The sequence below is a fragment of the Aquarana catesbeiana genome, linkage group LG01, assembly GCF_042186555.1.
Source record: "Aquarana catesbeiana isolate 2022-GZ linkage group LG01, ASM4218655v1, whole genome shotgun sequence".
Lineage (NCBI taxonomy): Eukaryota > Metazoa > Chordata > Amphibia > Anura > Ranidae > Aquarana > Aquarana catesbeiana.
This window is the reverse complement of record NC_133324.1, coordinates 358,447,441-358,472,979: the sequence shown is the minus strand read 5'-3', so window position 1 is coordinate 358,472,979 and position 25,539 is coordinate 358,447,441. Positions and strand designations below refer to the sequence as shown.

General features: G+C 44.5%; 1 protein-coding gene across 1 annotated transcript; it reads left to right on the top strand.

Annotated features, from left to right (window-relative positions):
- The first annotated feature begins 8,460 nt into the window (after window positions 1-8,460).
- On the top strand, window positions 8,461-20,681 carry CKS2 (CDC28 protein kinase regulatory subunit 2). The gene is made up of 3 exons (XM_073632951.1): window positions 8,461-8,652; window positions 15,623-15,750; window positions 20,380-20,681. Exons 1-3 carry the CDS (start codon window positions 8,594-8,596, stop codon window positions 20,430-20,432), a joined length of 240 nt encoding a protein of 79 aa, XP_073489052.1. The 5' UTR covers window positions 8,461-8,593; the 3' UTR covers window positions 20,433-20,681.
- Window positions 20,682-25,539: the final 4,858 nt, after the last annotated feature.

The window sequence follows — 25,539 nt, the reverse complement described above, 5'->3', positions numbered from 1 at the left end:
AAGGCCCAATTTTTCTGACCCTGTTTAACAGGGGCAAGTAATTACAATTTCTGATCTAATATTTCACAGCAGGGCCCGTTCCTGCGCCCACAAAGAGTATCTGTGAGGGGTTACAGTGTTGTGGCACCACCACCCAAGGCACAATTTTTCTGCCCCTGTTTAACAGGGGCATGTAATTACAATTTTTCATCTAATATTTCACAGCAGGGCCCGTTCCTGCGCCCAACATGAGTATCTGTGAGGGGTTACAGTGTTGTGGCACCACCACCACCACCCAAGGGCCAATTTTTCTGCCCCTGTTTAACAGGGGCATGTAATTACAATTTTTGATCTAATATTTCACAGCAGGGCCCGTTCCCGCACCCAACAAGAGCATCTGTTAGGGGTTTCAGTGTTTTTGCACCACCCAAGGCCCAATTTTTCTGGCCCTGTTTAACAGGGGCATGCAATTACAATTCTTGATCTAATATTTCACAGCAGGGCCCGTTCCTGTGCCCACCAAAAGTAACTGTGAGGGTTTACAGTGTTGTGGCACCACCACCACCAAAGGCCCAATTTTTATGCCCCTGTTTAACAGGGGCATGTAATTACAATTCTTGATCTAATATTTCACAGCAGGGCCCGTTCCTGCACCCACCAAGAGTAACTGGCTTACAGTGTTCTGATACCAACACCTAAGGCCCAATTTTCTGCAGAGTATATAGGGCAGGCCTTATAGTATATATACTTCTGTTCAGAGTATATAGTGCCTGGGGGCCCCTCACGCCATTGTTTTTTTTTTTATTTGGGTGCGGGGTTCCCCTTAATATCCACACCAGACCCAAAGGGCCTGGTAATGGGCTGGGGGGGGGGACGACCCATGACGTTTTTCTCAATGATTTTCATCTATATTGCCGGGACCCGACAATACATTACAGCCGCAAGCAGTTTTAAATGACTTTTTTTCCTTTAGAAATGTCATTTTGCTGTGGTATTGTTCTAAACATGGGGAAACTGTGCCACTTTACAGGCATACTATAGACACCCCCCAGGCATGATATTTAAAGGAATATTTCATTTTTATTGTTTCACATTAAGCATTATTAAAATCACTGCTCCTGAAAAAACTGCAGTTTTTAAAACTTTTTTTCGTATTGATACATGTCCCCTGGGGCAGGACCCGGGTCCCCAAACACTTTGTATGGCAATAACTTGCATATAAGCCTTTAAAATTAGCACTTTTGATTTTTCACGTTCGTGTCCCATAGACTTTAACGGTGTTCGCGTGTTCTAACAATCTTTTTGCATGTTCGCATTTTCTGCTGCAAACCGAACTGGGGGGTGTTCGGCTCATCCCTAGTAAGCATCCTGTCAGAATAATTGTTTATGCCAGCCTTTTTAACAGTGACTTTTGCTGGACAGTTTGACCTGCATGGAAAGGTGGAGAAAAATACATGTAAAGCCACTTGAAATGAAAAAAAAAGAAATTACTTTGTCCAAGCATTCATATGGGAACACGGGATCCAAACTTCTATGAGCATAGCTGCCACCTCTAGGATGGACTATAAGCAAAGTAAAGAGAACTGCTCCATCTAGTGGCTACACCCCTGCATGAGGGAGTAGGACTTCTCTCTTCAGTTGGATTGAGCCTTTACAGCTCAAAATGCCTTTTTCAATCAGCTCAGCATGTGGATCTCATCCCTCTTTTTCTTTCAAGCAGCTCCTGGAAGCTCAGCATGTGGATACCTTCTTTCCTATTCTTCACAATTCTTCATAAACATGGGGGGGGGGACACGGCTAGGCCAATGGTCTTTCCTACTAAATGTATTAACCTACCACATCACCATTGTGGTCTTCTCCATCCCCTGTGGACTGGTCAGTTTTTATATCTAACATGGCAATAGTGATTCCTATCACAGATCCTGTATCATATAAGGATCCAACAGAGAAAACAAGACTGATACTCTCTACTGCTGGCTTTGTTCCCTTGCCGCTGTTTTCTTCCCAGGTAGTAACCGATTAGGATAGAACCCTTTTTCAGTAATTTATTTCTGTGTATTCCTCCCAGCATCTGACATGATAGATTAATTTGTTGAGGCAATCAAGTTTAACTGTGATGCCTCCCCAGAGTCAGCACAATTGGTATCTCATATCTACTTTAACTCTGTGGTCCTTAGAAAGGTTCTTCGGCTCAAATGCTGGTCAACAGACTGAGAATCTTAGAGACCTCTGTTCCAGCTCACTTTTATAGACGAAAGGCCATTTGGGGTGCCCTTAGACACAATCAACAAGATTGGGGGGAGGTCAGGGTGCATCTGTTAATCTTTGTAGAAACTCTTTCTCCCCCTCTTTAAATATTTCTCCAAAAAGAGTGGTTATCCCTCTGCCTCTTCGGGAATGTTACAGGGGGTTTCATTTAAACCTGTTTATGTTCATGCTATTCTGAACCTCAGGTTGTTCCACACCTTTGTTTGCACCTAAAAGTTGCACATGGCATCTATTCTTTAAGTGGTGTCTTCCCTGCAGCAGGGAGATTTTCTGACTCCAGTTGTCATCTGATATGCCTGGCTCCAAGTTTCCATTTTTTTCCCAGTCACCAATGCTTTTTGTTTTTCATAATAGGGAATTAACATTTCCATTAACATTTCTGCACCCCCCACAACAAAGCATCTTGTCCCCATGTTGATGAGGACAAAGATTTTTCCGCGTCCAGGGAGGCCACCACTCCACGCTGATTGACCCCTTCTGTAAAGGCCAGGACTGTGTACAAGCTCCGAAGGTTGATGTCGGTCCCCTTACCCGGCATAAATCCCGTTTGATCTTCTGCAACCAGGTCATGAATAACCTCATTTAGCCGCATAGCAAGAATTTTAGCAAAGACATTGGCGTCTGTATTGAGCAAAGAAATAGGCCTATATGAGGAGCACAGCTGTGGGTCCTTCCCGGGTTTAGGGATAACCACTACAATCGCTTGGGCCATTGAACGAGGGAGAGCACCTTCCTGCAAAGTTTTGGTGACCTAGGGGCTATCTCCTCCATCTCCTGGGTCTTCCCCGACTGCAATGAACCCAGGTCCTGCTGGACCTCCTCCAAGGTGATCGAGCATCTAACTGTTTCCTAGACAAGGCAGTGAGAGCTGGGATCTGCACTTGGTTCAGGAAGCTATGCAAATCTTGGGAATATTGTGCTCTCGAGGAGTACAACTCAGAGTAGTAGGAGGCAAAGCAGGAGTTAATATCCACCGGGTCCATCACCAGCTTACCGTTGTCACCTCTAAGATGGGCTACAGTGGCAATAGGGGACTGTTCTCTAGATAGCCTGGCCAAAAGCTTCCCTGTCTTCTCCCCTTGTTTAAAAACCCATTGCGTCTGGGCTAATTGATGCTTTTTGGCCTTGGCTTCACTGAGGAGCATCACCTCTCGGTATGCCACCTGCATGTCCTGGCCAGTAATAGGGTTGGAGGTAAGAGTATATTGGGATTCAAGCAGTTGGGCCTTGGTTTCAGCTCTGTCGAGGTTGATGGCCGCATTCCTGTGTGCCCTAGATATAGACGTGTGGTAACAGCCTCTAAGGTATCCCAGAGACCACCCGGCGAGGCAGTGGCATCATTCATCCGCCAGTATGCCCCGAGCAGCCCAGCTATTTCAATAGTAGGATCAGACAACCAATAGCGGGAAAGACACCAGAGTCTGTCCGCTGGGGGGGGGGGGGGTCAGAGTCTGTAGACAAAAAAAAGGAGTGGTGAATGATTGGATATACCACGGGGAAGAACCAGGACTTCATTAATTTTGGGTAGTAAGCCAGTGCTGGCGTATATAAGATCAATGCGGGACAAAGTATTATAAGACATAGAGTGACAGGTGTATACACGGTCCTGAGGGTGCTTCCACTGCCACACATCCATGAGCCCAAAAATATTCGCCCAGCAAGACAGGGCCGAAGGGAAGGGTTCGGGAGCCTGTTGAAATCTCCTGCGAGAAGGATGTTATCGGTGGGGAATTGAGAAAGCGTAGACACAAGGCTATTCAAGAAGGAGGTGGTGGCTGGGGGGGCAGATAGAGCCCAATTATCAACAGTGTCAATTATTGCATGGAGCAGAACATAGCATCCCTCCGGGTCCAGTTTAACCGCCAGCAGTTCAAAATGAAGAGATTTATGGATCATTCACGTGAACGTTAACGTGAATGTGAACGTTACATTCACATTAGCCTATGTTGTATTCGCTGTGTGTTTCGTCTTCACACCCAATGAGTTCCATTCGGCCGGGATCACCGTGCAGAACCCGCTGTCCGGCTGGCTGGGGAGTGAAGACCTGTCCTTCATCCATTACCACATCAGGAGGACCACGGCCACTGTGCTGGTCCACTCCCTGCTACCTTTGGAGTGCCTATCTGCCTTATAGAAGATACCTTGTGGGGAGAACCTAAGGAGCCATCCAGGTTGAGAGACCCGAGGCTGGGGTAGAAAGCCACAGGCGTGTACGATCTCCTTTAAAAAGAGATCTTAGGAGCTGGTAAGAGGCAGTATTTTCATTGGTGGAGGCGCCCTTCTGTCATCACATTCTTCTTGATGTTGCAGTTGCACGATTTACACGCCATGACACTACCACCACCATGCTTCACTGATGAGGTGGTATGCTTTGGATCATGAGCAGTTCCTTTCCTTCTCCATACTCTTCTCTTCCCATCACTCTGGTACAAGTTGATCTTGGTCTCATCTGTCCATAGGATGTTGTTCCAGAACTGTTAAGGCTTTTTTAGATGTTGTTTGGCAAACTCTAATCTGGCCTTCCAGTTTTTGAGGCTCACCAATAGTTTACATCTTGTGGTGAACCCTCTGTATTCACTCTGGTGAAGTCTTCTCTTGCTTGTTGACTTTGACACACATACACCTACCTCCTGGAGAGTGTTCTTGATCTGGCCAACTGTTGTGAAGGGTATTTTCTTCACCAGGGAAAGAATTCTTCGGTCATCCACCACAGTTGTTTTCTGTGGTCTTCCGGGTCTTTTGGTGTTGCTGAGCTCATCGGTGCGTTCTTTCTTTTTAAGGATGTTCCAAACAGTTGATTTGCTATTTCTCTGATAGGTTTGTTTTGTTTTTTCAGCCTAATGATGGCTTGCTTCACTGATAGTGACAGCTCTTTGGATCTCATATTGAGAGTTGACAGCAACAGATTCCAAATGCAAATAGCACACTTGAAATGAACTCTGGACCTTTTATCTGCTCCTTGTAAATGGGATAATGAGGGAATAACACACACCTGGCCATGGAACAGCTGAGCAGCCAATTGTCCCATTACTTTTGGTCCCTTAAAAAGTGGGAGGCACATATACAAACTGTTGTAATTCCTACACCGTTCACCTGATTTGGATGCAGTTAAAGCACATCTTGTTTGTTTCATTTCAAATTCACTGTGGTTGGTGTATAGAGCCAAAAAGAGTAGAATTGTGTTGAAGTCCCAATATTTATGGACCTGACTGTATACGGTAAAGGATGGAAATGTACATATGTTAACTACTTGGCACCCGCGCTATAGCCGAAAGACGGCTACAGTGCGGGCTTAAAATGCTGGGAGGGAGTACATGGACGTCCTCCTGTGCTTGGGTGGTGTGCTTTGTGATTGCCGAGTCCCTGGGACTTGGCTGATCATAGATTTACCCTTTACCGGCCCTTTACCATGTGATCGGCTGTGAGCCAATGACATGACAGCTGATCATATGATGTAAACAGAAGCCAGTTATCCGCTTTTTTCCCCCCTCATGCTAGAATAGAATTACCGGCTTCTGTAAGAGGAACATCGGTCCCAGTGACCATCAGTGCGGCTAATTAGTGCCCACCAGTGCCCATCAGTAGTGCTTAATGGCACGGTTAATATATTTTCCTGATATTCTGGTCATTGCGTGATCCGACATCCCACTATCCAGCCCTTTATGGATCTGGCTTCCACAGGGCAACGGTCTTGGTTGGCTGAATTTGATAACCGGGGTTTTACCATGAACCTTTGCGGCACATGACCCCCGCAAGCATTTGCAATCTCTGATTGGGTAAGCACTCATAAGGTTTTAATGAAATATGCATTAAATCTGTATTAAATTAAAGTGAGTTTCTAACGTTGTTTTATGTAATTTAGATGAATGTATAGATGCATGCGATGCCTTTGAAGAAGCAGGAAACTGCGAAACATGTCGGCACTCTGCATATTCAAGCATCTTGTGAAATAATACATCCAAGTATCACTTATCAACTATGTATTTTGTGGACTTTGTGATTTTATATTAATATTATATATTTTTGTATCAATAAATTCTCTATTAATCTTTATGACTGTGTGCGTACCTTATTATACAGATATTATTGTCTCCTCCAAAAATCCCATCCTTTAGGGGTAACTTAGACTTCCCCTGAATTTTATTAATAATTTCCCATACATTATCAGGGATTGGAGACACCTATCTGTATCTGCAAAGGATCCAACAATATTTATTTCTTCAGCTTTCTTTTGGTGGTATTTGATCACCTCTGCGTTTTTTATTTTTTGCGCTATAAACAAACAAAGAGAGACCTCCGCTGTTTGTTCAGTGTGAAAGCCCGAGGGCTTTCACACTGAAGCGGTGCGCTGGCAGGACGGTGAAAAAAGTCCTGCAAACCGCTTCTTTGGAGCGGTGTATTCACCGCTCCTGCCCATTGAAATCAATGGGACAGCGCGGCTATAGCCGCGCTGTACGAGGGATTTTAACCCTTTTTCGGCCGCCAGTGGGGGTTAAAACCGCACCGCTAGGGGCCGAATACAGCTGCAAGAACGACGGTACAGCAGCGCTAAAAATAGCGCTGTTGTACCGCCGACGCCCCCACCGCCCCAGTGTGAAAGGGGCCTAAGTGACACTTTTTGGGTACCAGTACTAAAAAAAACATGCTGATTAATTGACACTGGCAGGGAAGGGATTAACACTAGGGGGCGATCAAAGGGTTAACTGTGTTCCCTGGGTGTGTTCTAACTGTGTGGGGGATGGGCTTACTGGGACAACACAGAGATCACTGTTCCCAATAACTAGGAACAGCAGATCTCCATGTCGTCCCATCAGAACAGGACCTCCCTTGTTTACTCAAGTCGCTCCAACTTAAAAAAACGTCCTGTACTACTTTGGGGTGACTTCAGAGCAGCTTGCATTGACTTCTATACAGAAGTCGTTTTGTAAGCCGCGCTGAACAGGGCGTTTTCAGAGTCGGACAACTTTGGTGTTCTGCCGAGAAAGTCCCCCCCCCCCCGTGGATAAGGACTCCCCCGTACTGCGCTGGCGCATCGCTTGCGGAGTACGATCCGCCGAAAATAGCCGAAGCTGAACAGCTGAGAGTCAGCTGTACACGACGCCTGTAACAGGGCCGCTCGCCACGCTTCGCTCGGCATAGTTTTATTCAAACTCTATGCCGACTTGGATGGTGGGGCTTGAACCTAGACTGTAGAGCTGACGATCAGCTGTTCAGCTTCGGCTATTTTCGGCAGCTCCGTAGTCGTTCATACTGCGCAAACGCAGTACAGGGGGGGGGGTCCTTATCCACCGGGGGAACTTTCTCGGCAAGACACCGGCACAAACATGCACTTAAAACTGTCATTTTGTAACTTTTGGAAACGTCAGTAAAAAAAAGGTGGCTGTACTAGTAAATAGTGGGTGTCGCGTCTGTAAATTTCAATCTGGTAGGTTGGCAACACTGCCCAGAAGGCAGTGGGGTGGGGGGAAGAAGACGGACATAATCAGATCTTACCTGGAAGTGGGAGCAGGTACCTATCAAAACCAGGCACCTCCTCCCCTGAAAAAGTGCCAAATGTGGCAGTGGAGGGTGCAAACACGTGGACCTTCCCGTTTTGGGTTATTTTATGGCCGAAAATGCAGATTTTTACATGTGCAAAAAAACTGCTGTAGTGCCAGAGGGGGGTAAAGAAAGGCATGTGACCTGTAAAGGAAGGCTCTGTGTGGAGTCTAATGTCTACTATATCTACTAGAAGTGGAACCCTGCCTGCCTGACCCTCACACACTGTTGCACCTCACACCTGCCTCAACTAAACGTTTTACCGCCTTTTTCTGCTACTGCCATTCCCTCTTTTTCATCCCCTAGTTGCCGCACACTCCACGTACATTGCGACTAGCTGAATGGAACAACGTCAGTCACACACCGCATCAACGTTCGTACCAACCCGCCTACTCATTCCCCGAATCCCTGCAGCGAAAAGCAAGCAACCTATCACTTCCTTTCCCCTAACTTATCTAGAACTAACTCTCCACAGCAAATCTATCCTTGGACAAACCAGCAGTCACCCAACAAACCCTCCCTTCCAATAGCTCCTCCTCCTGGTTTTACCCTATGGTCGGGGCTGTCTTCCGGGAAGGCTTAGCAACAGGGCTGCGATTGGTTAGACGCTGGTGCGCTGACGTAGGGATGAGTCATGACGCTTGCCCTCTTTGGCTGAGAAAGGCGAGACTTTGAACCAATGAGAGGCTGGCGTAACGCAATTCAAATCGCGGAGTTTCAGCGGTGATTACGCAGAGAAACCGTTTCGTTGAGCGGTCGCCATTGTGTGCTGTGTGGGACGCGTGTGGTGTGCGGCACCGCTGTAATCATGTCGTTCAAGAATATTTATTACTCGGACAAGTACACGGATGAGAAGTATGAGTACAGGTAAGGAGGGCTGGGGCTGCTCACTTCCTTCTGTGTCCTCCTTGTACTGAATACCGCCGGGCCTGCTGTGCGGGTACACCCGGCTATAGGAGTGTGGACAGCGGCCAAGTCACAGTTCTCATCCAATCCTACATAAAGGGGAGCCGCACCCCCCTGCTCTATTTTTTTTTATTTTTCCCCTTTTCCCTTGCTGGCTTCTCCTCCATAAACACCCATGCATGCCCAGTGGATTCTATATAACCCAGGTCCTGTGCTGCCATAGTCTAGTGTCATCAGGAGCTGCCTGTCTCTTGCTGGCTCTCCAATGACATACAACGTGGTGTGTCATTAGGGGGCCCAGCTGCACCATGCAGGAAGAGGCAGCCAGCCCCAATGGCACTCTGTAATCAATGTGCGTTTCCTGGGGCTACTCCTGTCATCTCAGGATTTGTAGGCTGACCTAATGAGCCTCCAGGAAAAGAAAATGACGGTAAGTGCGGGCAACGTTCTCCATTCCATTGGATTGCCCCAAAACATCCTGGGATGCATGATGTGAATGTCCCAGATGGCTGCAAGGGTTTGGCATTCCTGTGTGGCCAGAAATCTGGATGTGAAATAACTTTTTCATATAAATGCATATTAAAGGAGTTCCACCCAAAAGTGAAAGCTCTGCTTATGTCACCTTCCCCCTCCCCCAGTGTCACGTTTGGCTCCTTTAGGGGGGGCACAGTACCTGATTTTTGACAGGTGCCTGTCCACCTCTGTTAGACGTTGCCCACTCCTCTTCCTTCCCCACAGACAGGCCATTCTGAAAGCGCAATGTGCTTTGCGCATGCACAGTAGGGAATCGGATGTGAAGCTGCAAGGCTTCACTGCTGTTTTTCCCTTAAAGGCAATGGCGGCTGGTCAGGAAGGGACTAAATCTTCCGGAGGTCAAGCGGGTTAAAAGCCCCCTGTAGGTTATCAGTTTAGCATTACAGAGGTTGTTTGGTGCTAGGAATATTGCTCTCACTGCGGCATGCACAGGAATATGTAATGTGTATTGCAATCTATATGTTTTTCATGCGTAAATTTTAATTTTTTTTTTTTTTTTTTTTTTTTTTTTTTTTTTTAATCACATAGCGGCCTTTCAGTCCCCTAATGTGATGGCTTTTTTGGTGACCAGTTCTCGTTACGGGACATCTGAGATCTAAAAGACCCTGGATGCCTCCCCCTCTGCTACACTGAATGTTGTTGCATTACATTCACTCCCAGCCATGATGCTGACAGGGGGACCCGGAAGTGACGTCAAACATGTTGCTTCTGGGTCAGCAACAAGAAGATGAGATGAGCAGATGTGAGTCCACTCAGCTCCCTCCGTGCCCCCCCCCCCCCCGATCCTGGTGGCACCCACTATGCTGGTCCCAGGCCCATAGATGGGGAAAGAGGACTCTGGGATGCATGGGTGGCATGTTACCAGGGGTGTGGGGTTCATGCGGACCCGATTGTACCCTCAATTCTTTGGAAGGGCAGGTGTAAACGTACATGTGTTTGTTTATACCTGCTGACATCCCATCTGATCTGCTAAAAACGGATGGCTGGGGATCGTTCACTGTATGACCACCCATAGAGCAGAGTGGGCTGTGCCTGTGTCCTCTCTGCATAAGCATCCGTCTGCTCAGCAAGATTCAGCGAACAAATTCCCTGCTAAGCAGGTGGGCTTCTGGCAGAGTCTACCCTGTTTGGAAGGGACCTTATTGGCAAGGTAATTATCTTGGACCAGAATGCTTTTCCTTAACCACTTGCTGACCACTGCAGGACGTTATACGTGAGCACAATGGCAGCGGTGGGCAAATGGGCGTACCTGTTCCTCCCCTTTAATTGGCGGGCGCTCAGTACAGTGTGATTGCCCACGGGTCCTGTGGACTTTATGTCCGCTGGTGTCCCGCAATCGTGTCACAGAGCCGCAGAACGTGGAGATACTTATGTAAACAAGGCATTTCCCCTGTTCTGCCTAGTGACATGACAGGAACCTACTTCTCCCTGTCATCGGCAGCAGTGATCGCTGTCATGTCAGTGGTAGCTCATCCCCCCACAGTTAGAATCACTCCCTAGGACACGCGTAACCACTTCAATACAGGGCACTTATACACCTTCCTGCCCAGACCAATTTTCAGCTTTCAGCGCTGTCGCACTTTGAATGACAATTGCGCAGTCATGCTAATTGTACCCAAACTAAATGTTTATCATTTTGTTCCCACAAATCGAGCTTTCTTTTGGTGGTATTTGATCACCTCTGGGATTTTTATTTTCTGCTAAACAAATACAAAAAACCGACAATTTTGAGAAAAGTTTTGTTTGTTTCTGTTACAAAACTTTGTAAATAAGTACATTTTTTTTTTTTTTTTTTCCTCCACTGAGAAGGCGGCATTGATGGGCACTGATAGGTGGTACTGATGGATGCCAATCAGTGATGCCCATTGTGGGCACTGATTGGCATGCCTGGTGGTGGTGTCCCTGGTGGTCCAGTGTGCATCCGCTGGGGGGGAGATAATTGATCAGCACAGACCCCCCTGTCAGAGCAGCAGATCGGCTCCCCTCTACTCGTGTCTGACAGGAGCGAGTGAGGAAAAGCCGATCACCAGCTCTTCCTGTTTACACTGATCAGCTGTGATTAGACCGGAAAAACGATCGCTGTGATGTGCGCACCCCCGGGGGCGTGCAGCGGCTTGATATCCTGCTGGATGTCATGACGTCCGATCAGGATATTGAAACCACTTTACCGCTGTCATTTTGCTATATGGCGGGCGGCAAGTGGTTAACCCCTTCCCTGCCAGTGTTATTTACACAGTAATCAGTGCATTTTTATCGCACTTTTTTTTTTTTTTTTTTTTTTTTTTTTTTTTTTTTTGCGCTAAAAATTAAAACTGCAGAGGTGATCAAATACCACCAAAAGAAAGCTCTATTTGTGGGCAAAAAGGACGTCCATTTTGTTTTGGTGTAACGTTGCACAGCCACGCAATTTTTCAGTTAAAGTGATGCAGTGCCAAATCCCAAAAAAAGTTCTCTGGTCAGGAAGGGGGTAGAATCTTCCGGGGCTGAAGCGGTTGTGCGCTAAGTTCAGCCTTTTGTCTCAAAATGAGAATCTGGTTTTGCAGAATCCAGTGCTGTCACATGATTTCAATTCTACTTCCTTCTGAGACAAAAATCAGCCAGTGGGTGTGGTTACTGAAAGCTAGTGACATCACTTGCTGGGAGGGACACTGTTCCTGTGTAGCCAGTGGGCATATACAGGATGGGAGGAGCTGATCATAGGTTCCTGCCCAGTGTTCTCTCATTGTACATCCTAATACATGAGAAAATGAAGAAATAAAAAGCCCCATCCACATGTATGGAAGGTGCACATAATACAGTATTTCAGTGTGTGTGTGGGGGGGGGGGGGTACTGTCAGTGTTGCTGGAAGTGCTCTGGGGGTCTCGGCTCCCAGTCTACAATGATCATAGTACAGGCAACCACACTAGGGCTCTGTTTCCACTAGTGCAATTTGCCATGCGACTTTGGACACATAAAGTTGCATGACAGGTCAGCCCATTGATTTCAATGGCTCCTGTTCCCATCTATGCAAGTTTGGAAATCGGCAACTTTGAAAAGGTGCCTGCACTACTTTGATCCAGAGTGCAAAGTCTCACTCTAAATCGTGCAACTTTGTGGTCGCAATAGTGGAAACGTAGACTAGACTCCACTAGTATGAATTGTCGTGTGACTTTGGACACATAAAATCGCATGACAAGTCACAGCCCATTGATTTCAATGGCACCAGTTCCCATCTATGACTTTAAAAATAGCGACTTTGAAAAGGTACCTGCAAAGCTTTGATGCAACTTATCCAGAGGGTAAAGATGCATCAAAGTCGCTCTCTAGCCTTAGGCTACGTTTCCACTAGTGCGACTCCAAAGCTGTGTAGCTTTGGTCCAATTTTACGCTCTGGCTCAAAGTCGCATCAAAGTAGTGCAGGCACCTTTTCAAAGTCGCATAGATAGAAACGTTTTCTTTGAAATCAATGGGCTCTGACTTGTCATATGACTGTCAAGTTGCATGGCAAGTCGCACTAGTGGAAACAGAGCCTTAAACTCATTATTCACATGTAGCTCCCTCAGCTTGGTGTGTGCTACACCATGCACACAGTGCCATGCAGACAACAATGTGGTTGTACACTGTAGAAAATCTTCAGCATGTTGCATTGTAACCCAGTAACAAAGTGGATGGTCCCTTTAGTGGAGACAGTTTCCCTCTCTACCTCTGACCACAGCTGGTTCCCCATCCGGCTGAATTTCTACTTCTAGTTGGACTATTAGCCAGCAGTCTCAACCCTACGCTGCTTTCTGGCTCCTGGAAAGGACCTCAGGCAGCCTAGCAACCAAATGTCCCCGGGATAGATCTCTCTCTATCCAAAACAAGGCTATGAAGACAGGAGGTGTGGGGGCGTGTAGAAGGGGACAACGTTTTCAGGAAGTGAGACCCCCATGCATAACGCCGCCGTGGCGTTTTTGAGCGTTTTTACAGCTCTAGCGCTGCACCATGGAATGCACTGGTGCTGGGGTTTTTTTACAGCTTAAAAACACCTATGCCATTTGCAGCTCAAAAACGCCTAGGTGGGCATGAAGCCATAGACTAACATAGACAGGCGTTTTTAAGCTGCAAAAAAACGCGGCTGTAAAAAATGTCCGTGTGCATGAGGCTTAATTCAGAAATGAGCAAGGTTGTTCTTGAAGAACAGGAAGAAGCTGTTTGTTTAGCTTTGATTAGACTTTCTAAATGACACAATCGGCTATACAGAAAATGAATAATGTCAAAGATAACAATATTTTACACATACATAGAAAAATTTTCATTTTTGACTGGACTTCCACTTAATTTTTTTTTTTTTTTTTCTTCTTGTGTATAGATTTCATATAAAATCATTCTGGCTAAACTGCCAAAAAATCTAGTATGTACATTTATCTTAATGTTGCTATATAGTCCAAAGTGTAAAAATTGCTTTTGGTATATACTATATAGGTACGAGAGGTGAAGTGATTAAATAAAATGGCCAGTAAACTGTTTTTATCCAAAGCCTCTTGCCCTTTCACTAGCTTTTTACACTGGCTGCAGTGCATGTGAACAGTGTACACTCGGCATTCGTAAGATCTTCCCTGGCTCTCCCAATGGCTGAGTGAAGAAGATGCAGGAAAAATATTAAGGGCACTTTCACACTGGGGCAGGGGGCATTGGCGGTAAAGCTCTGCTTATTTTAGCGGTGCTTATAACCCCCGCTAGCGGCTGATAAAGGGGTTAATGGCATCCGCAAAGTGCCACTGTCGAAGCGCTTTGGCGGAGCTGCCCGTTGATTTCAATGGGCAGTGTATACACTGCTCCTGAAGCGCCCCAAAGATGCTACTTGCAGGACTTTTTTACTATCCTGCAAGCGCACCGCTCCAGTGTGAAAGCACTTGGGCTTTCACACTGGAGTGAGAGAGGATAGGCTCTTTACAGGTGCTATGCAGGCACTATTTTTAGCGCTGTAGCGACTGTAAAGCGCCTCAGTGTGAAAGCAGTCTAAGTTTGAAAACAGTGATCGCAATGACTGATGCGCCAGGCTGGTGAGGAGGTGAATGCTGCTGTTTTTGGCCAAAAGCCAGCTGTCAATGTGGTTGGGCTCTTCCAGAGCCTGGAGTGGCTCTGATGTCAGCTCACAGCGGCTTTAGGCCGCTATTAGCTGATTCTGGGTCACAGGAGTTCAAAAGTAAGTGCACTCTGAGACCTATAAAAGCGGTCTAGCCCTTCTACTTTTAAGGTAGCATTCCATGGTGGTGATGGAGAGAACAGAACTGTGCTTGCTGAAGGTGGGCAAAGGTTAGTTTGCAATAATGTGCAAGTGCTCCCATGACACCACTACCTTCAAGTGGAAGTAAAGTTGCTGTCTAAGCAAATGGCTGACAGGCAGAGTATTTGACAGAAGGGACCCTATTGGCCTCTTCTGTCATAAATGCATCCTTCTGCCTGTCAGCTGTCATGTTCACTGAGCCATGCATGCGCAGCTTAGCAAACATTTGCGCCCCTCGATCCATGCCACGTGGGAGTGACATCATTGTGGCCTGGCCCTATCCTGTGGCTAAAGGCACAGGAACCGGATGGAAGTGCCGGTGGCCCGCTGGATCGGTCCCAGCACTGCGCTGGAGGACGCCATATGACAGGTAAGCCTGCTACTAATACTAGGGCAGTTTGGCATAACCCACCTTGGGGGGGGTTAAAAATGTATAACTTCCGCTTTTAGTTCCTCTATAGTGTAGATTACAAAGGGATTGCTTAACATTATTGGTTCAGGTTCTTGTCATGTATGGCCATCAGGATGGGAACTGAGTCACTTTAGGCAAAAGAAATGCTTGGCCTAGTAACAGTTGAGCTCAGAATTCTAACTATTGGGCTGAAATGAGAAATACAAATGTCCTATTCAGTATTTTAAATTTTTTTTTTTTTTTTTTTTTTTTTTTTTCTTTTCTTTGACTAAAAATTTTTTTATAAATAAAACTTTGTATTTCATTAGGGACTCCCATTTTCCTATTCACTGCAAAATGACTCTTTAAAGTCCACCCCTGACCCGGCTTTGACCAGTGATAATGGACAACTGTTGCATTGTATGACTTTCATGCAACTTCTGAGGGTTAACATTCAAGTCTACGTCCCTCAAGTTGCATGAAAGTCAGGCAAAATGGTGCATGAACTACTTTGAAGTCGCTGCAACTTTAAGTCCTGCATATATGAATGGTTATGATTGGAAAATATGGGGCGTGACTTGTCATGCAACTTTGTCAAAAGTTGCATAACAAGTCACACAAGTGTGAATGGAACCTTAAAAGTAAACCTGCTTAAGGACAGATTTTCGCTATAGTTGCACTTTAATCTTCACACATTCACTTTAAAGACATGGTATAAAATGATTGAATTTAAATCCACTATATTTTCTTTAACTAGGCATGTTATGCTTCCAAAAGAATTGGCAAAGCAGGTACCAAAGACTCATCTGATGTCCGAGGAGGAGTGGAGGAGACTTGGTGTTCAACAAAGCCTTGGCTGGGTTCATTACATGATCCATGAACCAGGTAGGTTTGGAAAAGGAAACCTGGGCAACAAAGACCACAATCTTGCCTGGTCTTTTAAAGATTCTTGTACTAATAAGCCAGGGAAGCTTAGACCTCTGTAGTGTATTGATACTTTTACTAAAGAGCGTAGCTGCACCTATACAACTGCAGAAAACACGCTTCATAGTATGCAAAATATGCTTTCAACATACAGGGGTGGAAAGGGAACTTTTTTTTTTTTTTCCTGCCATTTACAATACAGGGGTTTATTTCACACTTTCCTGTACAAAGGTTGTAAAGCTGCTGAGAATAGTTTCAAATCTCATGCTAAAAAAAAAATCAAGAGGTAGAACGTGTTGCTATGGATATTTTTGGGTGATTTTATAGCAGTTATTAGTTGGCTTGTTTTTAAGACCATGTGCTGTTTTAGATAAATCAGTGTAGCGCTGGACATAAATCTAAGTGGATGAACAATAGTGATAATTAACATCTAAAAATTATTATGAACAATCAATATATCACCAGTGACTAAACTTCCATCAAAAAAAATTTTTTGCTCAAAGTCCAAGCAATAATGACAAAATTTTAAAAAAATGTTAAAAACATAAAAAATTAATCCAAAAAAAAAAAATATAGTGCAAAAAAATGTCCCGTAGACCACTCCAATAGTGCTGCCCACTTACCAGAAAGCCTGTGACCGCCCTTTACTCAGGGGGGTCTTAACAGGCATAGCAGGTCAATGTAGGGATCCTATAGAGCCGCAAATGATGTCCCTCTGGTCGCCTCCGATATCAGCCTCCCAATGATAGCAGAAGACACTCTGGGGCAAATCCTCGCTTCCAGGAAAAGGAACTCCCAATGGCCAGTGCTCCAGCAGGAAAAAACCATAAAGGAAAGAAGAGGGGGACTCCAATAGTGTAGAGGACCAAAAAACGTTTTATTTAAAAAAACAAATGCTTCCTAATGCATCCACAAACACTGCATAGGTCGCATATAGGTGCAAATAAGCAATAGCAGTAAAAAGTAGCAGTAAAAATCCGTCTTTAGACGGCAAAATGACACTACTGCCGTTTAGTTTAAAATCGCGCATGCGCAGTGCAAGTCCACGTTGTGACCCTACGGCCGTTTCGTCACAACTGACCTCATCAGGGGTACGTGATCACGCATGCGCATTAAATAGCCAAATCGCGCTGCAGGGAACAGCGCCATTGGCTGGTTAGATCCGAGCTGAGTATCCTGGTTAATTTATTAGCAAATCCCAATCTGGGGATATCATGGGACCGATCGAAGTACCAATAATAACCAGCTGGGACCCTTGCTAAATATATGTGGAAATAGAGACACACAAACCAACTCAGTGCCATCTAGTGGACATTTGCAAAATTACATACACATAAAAAAGAAAATGACAAACAATCATTTAAAATTTGCTAGCAAGCTTGTAGACCATGGCATGTCGCCCCAATGCATGCCATAATAAATGCTATGCACATTAATAACTAAACTAAAATAGAAAATATTAAAATATATGTGGAAAATTTATTTATATATTAAAAAAAGAAGGGAATGTATTTCACCCCAAAATAAGTATCACAAAATCTGCATCCCAATGGGGGAGGACATAGTAACAGATATCCATCCCTCATAATAGAAGGGGAGGAGGGGGATTATTGCAGGGACACCCTCATGTATATGATTTTTGATGTACTTATAATATTTAATAAAGATCAAAAGCAAGTTTGATCTTAGGCATCAAAAAATAGAATACAAGAGATGGTAAGGAACCAGTTAGAAAAACAATTTCCTCATTGAGGAAAAACAAAATACTGCCAAAGGGACATCAACTGTTATTAATAAAACAGTTGATGTCCCATTCTATATTAAAGCCATCGGGGGCATGAGAGACTAATTTGTAGATCCAATTGGTCTCTGACCTAGAAATAGTCCTCTTGCCATTGCTGCCACGCCAATGGGGGACATATTTCTCTATGCCAATAAAGGTAGTACCAGTTGGGTCCCGGCTATGAACAAGGTCATAGTGCTTGGAAACACTATGCTTGTCAAAGCCTTGCCTGATGTTGGTGATGTGTTCACCCAACCTCACGTGCAGCATCCTAGTAGTGCGTCCCACATATTCAAGCCCGCAAGGGCACCTTAGAAGGTATACTACACATTTGGTGGTACATGTGATCAACGATTTGATGGGGTATATTTGGCCCGTATTGACTGAGGTGAATTCAGTCAATCTCCTATCGTTCAAAGTGTTAATCCTACATACTTTACACCTTCTACATGGGGAAAATCATTTAAGATCCCCAAAAAAACTCAAACGCACAGGGGGATCTGGAACATTAGGTGCCAGCATATGTCTAAAGCTGGTGGCTCCCCTAAATGAGACCCGAGGTTTATCTGATAGTAAGGGTCCAAGGATTCGGTCATTTTTTATAATCCTTTTTATAGCCCAATGTTGGCTAGAGTAGGTGGTAATGAAGGCAAGTCCAAAATCCTCCCTGTCCTCAGACTGGGGAGGTTTGTCCACTAGTAGATCTTTACGATCCCTATTTCCTACTTCTAGAATTAGAGTCAAGAACTGTTGAATTGTAGCCCTTACTCAAAAATCTTGATTTCAAAGTAGAGGCTTCTTTATAGAATTGATCTACACTTGAACAGTTCCGCCTCAATCGCAGAAATTGTCCTTTGGGGACAGCTGTCAACCAAGATCGATGGTGACAGGAATCAAGAGGGATAAAACTGTTCTTGTCAGTTGATTTAAAGAAGGTGGAAGTGGTAATCCTTCCATCAACAATTTTAATAGTCAGATCTAAAAAGTGGATCTGAATCGGACTGGCCTCATAAGTGAGCACTATACCCCTATTGTTGAGAACAGACAAAAAAGAGGCAACAGATTCTACATCACCATCCCATATGAATAGGCTGTGATTGACAGCAGCGTGAGCCAATGGCTCCTGCATCTCAGCCAATCAGGAGGGAGAGCCTCCGGTCTCGAGCGCATCGCTGGACCGAGATTGGGCTCGGGTAAATATTAGAGGGGAGCTGAACACTGAATGTTCAGCCTTTACAACCACTTTTAAGTCAGTTTACAGGCTATGATGTACAAGTATGGGGGAGGAGTTTAGAACTTTTGAACAAGCATGTGGGCAGACAAAAGACACAGTTCTTGAAGACAAAGAAACAAGACTTCTTTCTGGAGACGTCGGAGGAAACAGAAAGCAGTTGGACTCTGAGCATATAACCATAAAGATTCCATCTCCAAATTGAGTCGCTGTTTAGTATACTTGCATATATCAGGGCTCAAAATGTCAAGTCCTGAGCTACTAGCCAGGCCTCAAAGTGGTTGTAAACCCTTACAACACACTTTTTGCTACAGGTAAGCCCATAAGGCTTACCTGTAGATACCATGGATTTAGCAGATATCCCCTGTATTTGCTGACATCATCAGCACATGCGCGCTGAAGCAACGGCCCATATGTGCCGTTGCTTCAGTTAGACTGTGCCCTTATCGGATGCCATCGTGGCTCCAGCCAATCACAGTGCGATACCCAGAAGTAAGTCTGGGAGCGATGTAAACGGGGGATCCAATCTAACCACCACTCTATACCACATGATCAGCTGTGTCCAATCGCAGCATTCTAACGATGTATGCACACTTGCCAGTTTTGGGCATTCCTTTCCTCATGCTGTCACAGCGTGAAGAGAGCTGGTAACTTGCAAGTGTGAAAGGGGACATCTACACTGATAATCTGGGAACTAAGTGTCCGTTCCCTGATGATCAGTGCCATCTCATCAGCGCTGTTTAGCAGCAAGTGGTTATACCAGGACTATGGCTGCAGCTATGATCCTGGTATCCTTTTTTTCCCTTTTTTTTTTTTTTTTTTTTTTTTTTTTTCTCCTCCCAGACTCACTGGCTTTTCAGTAACCATGATTTGAGCAGCTTTACAACCACCTGATCACTTTTACAGTGCTCAGGAGGGCTAGCCCCCACCCTTCTGAAGTTCTGGGACTCTCCCGTTTCACCGCTGTAAGCGGTCAGGTTGGCTGTGTGCAGAGGAGATGAATTTCATCACTATGGGTTTGGTGCCGGTTTCCCTAGCTGGTATAGTCAGGGAGCAGCTGATCACAGATCAGCTGCCTAGGGAGGGCTCAGGGATCTAATAGATCACTATCGCTTCCCAAAGGGCATGTTCACCCCTTGTGATTGCAATAAAGTTGAATTTAAAAAAATATCCTTTTACCTCCTAAACAAATGACTTACTGCCATCTTGATTTTCTCATGTGAAAACTCCCATGTTGACCAAGAAAAAAAACATGCCATTAGCCCTGGCTTTTACAATGGACAAAAGTAAAGCAGCTCTGCTACAAAAAACAGTAAAGGTTGGAGAATAAGAATGCATAAAAAAATAAAGCATTTTAAATACTTTGTAATGTTTGTCTTGCGCAACTGGGTTTTTTTAGAGTAATACTCAAGTAGCCAGTGTGAGAGGGCTGTGTTTTTTAGGGTGGCGGCTGGGGCAGAAAGGATGTCTGTCAATTCTTAGAAGTGATGTCACATTATGGTAGCTTGTAGAAGTGAATATTTCTTTGCTAAACTTTTTTTTTTTTTTTTTTTTTTTTTTTTTTCTCTTTTTATAGAACCTCACATACTCCTGTTTAGAAGGCCTCTTCCAAAAGACCAACAGAAATGAATTGCTCTTCACTTTTATCTTTTGGGACATTCTGTATATATTGTAGTATTCAGTGAATACAAAGACTATGACCCTCACAACCACAGCTGTGCACAAGCTGTATTCTTAACAGCACCGGAGCTCTGGGAGTGTTTTCTACATTGAGCTGCTATTTTTCTGTTTTATGTTTTCGTTCTACTGTCACATCTTTTTTTGGGTTTTTTTTTCTCCTTTAGACCACTAGCTAATAAAGTTTATGTATTTCATCTATATGATGTTACTATAGCTTATGGCAAAAAGTGCATTGAACGTTAAATGGATTTATTTCCATTTTTGAAGGAAGTTTAAATTTGGATTGTATAGAGCAGTGTTCACTTTTGGTTTTTTGTTCTGGTTTGCTTTAACAGAATGCTTGTTACTCTATGCAAGTCAAGGGTAATGTGATGTGGGCACTGTCCAATGCAAGCTGTTTTTCAAGTGTACTATGTGTACCCAAGAACAGGCTTGATCATCTGTTTTTTATGAAACTCTAAGAACAAGTGTGCTTTTAATAAAGCAAAGCTGCATCCTGTTAAATGAAGAATAAGCGGTTTTTATTTGAGCTTCCTGGACCGCACACTTAAAAGATATTTTTATTTACACATTTTTACAGTAACACATCTTGCCTTGTCTATACAGCCTACCTATTCCATTCTTAAAGCATAACTAAACTAACAAATTGCAAGCATGCATCTCTTTATTGCAGAAGAGACCTACCATGGGGTTGATTTACTAAAACTGGAGAAGGCAAAACCTAGTGCAACTGTGTATGGTAGCCAATTGGCTTCCAACTTCAGCTTGTTCAATTAAGTTTTGACAAACTGGAAGCTGATTGGTTTCTATGTACGGCTTTTGCACTCTCCAGTTTCAGTAAATCAACCCCTATGTCTCTTCTGCAATACCAATCGCTTACCGGCCTGTTTGCAGTCTATGAAATGTGCATTCCTGGCACATTCTGGCTGTGCTGGAATGACAGGCTCCTGTGGGATGAGATGTCATTCCCTGACCACCCAATTAAGAGGCCTGGACAAAGATGGCAAATGGTGGGGGGTTCATTATTGCAAGAATGAGTGAGTTCAGTTCCACTTTAAAGGGTTTGTTGCCCCAACGTTTTATATTCTTGATATGGGTCTGCTGTACCATGTACTTAAATGACAAAGTATCCTGTTTTTGTATTGCTGCCTTTGTGTGAAATACCTGGTGTTCCTGCCATTCACTCTGCTTTGTTTTTTAAAAAAAAAAACAAAAACATGCCACACTAGGAAGAACAGTTCTCTAGCTGTGCTGGGAACTCAGCCTGCTCTGATGATCAGACTTGTCCTGACACGCCTCCTGTGCACAGCCTTTCACTGGAAAGATCAGTGTACCTTTGCTTTTTCTCCCCCCAATTCTTATGCAGCTGAGAACAGAGAGAATGTGATCACTAAGACCCCTTTCACACTGTGGTGCTTTTCAGGTGCTTTTGGGCAAAAATAGTGTCTGAAAAACAGCTCCCCTGCAGTCTCAGTGTGAAAGCTTGAGGGCTTTCACACTGAGGTGATGCGCTGGCAGGATGTAAAAAAAAAAAAAAAAAAAAAGTATTGATAATGTTTTTAAATATCTATACACCAATGTTTTGCCTTTCGTTTCTATTTTAAACTGGATTGTTTACAATCATTGTTTTTAAGTGTGACTAGACAGAGTAAAAGACATATGATGTTGACTGTCACTATTCTTGCTCTATTTTTGTGAGGGACAGGAAATTGGACTAAGATTATACTGCTGTCCACAGAAAGATGTTAACATTGGCAAACAAAAATGCTCACCAGCCTGGTATAACTGCTTCTACTTCAGCATACCTCAGGGGGGTGTGTGTGTGTGTGTGTGTGTGTGTGTGTGTGTGTGTGGTGTTGGCTAGTGTCTTAATAGCTTGGACACCTCTTCTCTCCTGCCGAGAGGTCTATTCAGTTTCTTGTATCATATGTTGAGGGACACAGAAACCTTGGATACATGGATACATTAAAGTGGTTCTAAAAGCAAAAGGGTTTTTTTTTTATATATTTTTAACCTCTATGCATTGTGTTGCTGGGTTGAACAGCTGGTTTTGTCTGTGTCTAAGGGTGGATTTCAACACAGACAAAACCCATCCTTCAAACACACCCACAACTGGCCCTGCAACAGCAAGGCTCAATCTAACAACTACCTTGTCCCCCCACTCTTTGCATAGCTTTCAATTGTGTCGGTGAGATGGTATCTCCCATTGAAAAAAGCCTTCTACGGTGTGCGCATGCACTATGGTGACATTACGTCAGCTGGAGTGTGCATGTGTGGGCACAAATCGCTAGAACACTGGCAACACTGAAATCCTTGAAGTGTAATTTATTGGTGACAATATTGTCGCTCTGCTGTAACCATAAATAACTTTTCAAGGATTTTTCGGTGTCACCGGCTCCTTTCTGTTTGATTCCTTCAGGTTACCCTCTCACACGGAAGCACTCAGTACAAGGTCCTGTTCACACCTGGGCGTTTTGGGATCTCAAAACGCAGATTCAAGTGCCATTATCTTCAATGGCACCTAAAAGGGGGTATGATTTTGCTGCGAATGTCACTCGTGGCAAATCGCTTGTGAAGCTTGTTACCCAAAAACGAGCAGGAGCTTCTTTTGGATGACAAGCTTCACAATATGTGAAAAACCGCATTGCATTTTGGGTGCCATTGAAAATGATGCCAACTGAACTTGCGTTTTGAAAATTGTAGGGCGTTTTGCGATTGCGGCACAATCACTGATTCTGCCGCAATTCTGAAATGCCCAGGTGTGAATGGAGCCTAAGCCCTGGTTCTCACACATGCGATTCTGGATGTATTTTCAAATGCATAGATTCACATGACAGCCTAGATATGATGTGTTTCCATTGAGGTGATCCACATGCATTGCGTTTTGCGTGCACAGGTGATCAGTGTTTCTCAACTTAAGGCACCCCAACAGGTCATATTTTCAGGATTTCCCTCAGATCAAACAGGTGTGGTAATTACTAAGGTGGTGAAACTGATAAAATCACCTGTGCCAAATAATAACAAGCCTGAAACCGTGACCTGTTGGGGCGCCTTGAGGACTGAAGTTGAGAAACACTGAGAGCTTATCGTGGCATGCGGAGATAAGTGTTCACGTAGGCTTGCTATTGACATTCACATTGCGGCACGCATACGTGTGAACTCAGGCTAAATGGGCTGCTTGCCCACAGCAGGGATAAATGTAAAAGAAACACCTGCCTGGAACTGCAGTTCCTGGGTGCCAGGTGCTATAATTTGCATATTCCTGAGGGAACTCAATATAGGAAACATTAGAGGTTATTTACGAAAGGTAAATCCACTTTGCACTTGGAAGTGCAGTTATTGTAAATTTGAGGGGGAAGCACAGCTGATTTTTTTTTTTTTTTATCACCCAATCATGTGTAAGCTAAAATGCTGTGGTTTTTTTTTTTTTTTCCTTGCATGTCCCCCTCGAATCTACAGCAACTGCACTTCCAAGTGCACTAGTAGTGCAAAGTGGATTTGCCTTTAGTAAATAACCCCCATTGCCACCTGAAAAGACAGCGTACACTGCAATGTTTTCAGAGTAGTCCTGAGGATTAGGGAGAGGTACATTAGAAGACTGACAGTTTGATTTGGAGATTGATCGAAAAAATATTCTTCTTCTCATTGATGTGGCTTTCAAAGTGGGAGTAATTGATAAAAAGGTAGATTTTTAAAGTTACAATATCCTATCCTGTATTTTTCAGGCACCTTGAGGTCCATACATCAGTTAGGGACACCTAACTGTGACTGGAAAAATACTGTATTTATCGGTGTATAACACACACCCCAAGTTTAGGAGGAAGTTTAAGGAAAAAAAAAAAAAACTTACATTTACATGCCCATCAATACAGCCTTGCCCAAGTGTCCATCTGCAGCATGAACGTTTAAAGCAGTGGTCATCAACCCTGTCCTCGGCCCAGTAACAGGCCAGGTTTGCAAGATAACTGAAATACATCACAGGTGATTTCATTTGCTGCTCAGTGATTGCAGTAGTCTAGGCTGCATCTACCCAAGGTAATACAGAAAACCTGGCCTGTTAGTGGGCCCAGAGGACAGGGTTGATGACCACTGGTTTAACTTATTGCCGCCGAGCCAGATGTTCTGTGTACTCGGCTTGTCTCGCAGTCCCACCCCTTGGCCTGGCTCCTATGATGGACACAACAACGGGCCTATGGCGGGACTGGGTTGGACTCAGAGCCTAGCTGAGTACACTCAGCTTGGTCTATTTCGGCGGCACTTGTTCCCTTCTTCCCCTCTGAGGCAGCGGTTCGGCGTATAACACGCACCCACGATTTTCACCTGATTTTAAGGGGGAAAAAAGTGCGTGTTATACGCCGATAAATACGGTAAGTAAATATATTGATAAGATTACACAACCATTTATAATTGCCATTCCCTCAAATATGAGGGATACCATGCATCTTTTGAAATTGCTGGCTAGTGTGGCTGTCCCTGAGCATGCGTGCTCAGAGCCTTAGTAATTGAGGTAAAGCTTCACTTTACAAAGAATACCCAGTCACCTGCAAGGAACCTAACAAAAAACAGCATGTGTCACTGAGGCGACCTGCACACGACATCCACGGAGACTTGCAAAACGACTTCTGTATAGAAGTCTCTATGCAAGTCGCCCCAAAAGAAGTACAGGAACCTTTTTCTAAGTCAGAGCGACTTGCGTCGCTCCTATTAGAACGGTTCCATTGTACAGAATGGGAGGCGACTAGGTCGCCTGACAAGTCGCCCCTGTGTGAACCGGCACTGAAGATCCCCCCATTTACAAAGCTCCGTAGCATCTGCACCTGCAAAGTGCATAGAGAGGAGATCACCGGTGTACAGATACCTTGCCCACTTAACCCTCGATGTCCACAGGTACAATCATTATTCCCTTCATTCAACCCCACTACTATAGACGCCCACCTGGACCCTCTTCCCTCCCAAATGCTATGGTCACCTTCCTGGCTCTATCCTACACTCTAACTTACATCTTCAATCTCTCCATCTCTTTTGGCATCTTCTCCATCTCTGAAACATGCACTAG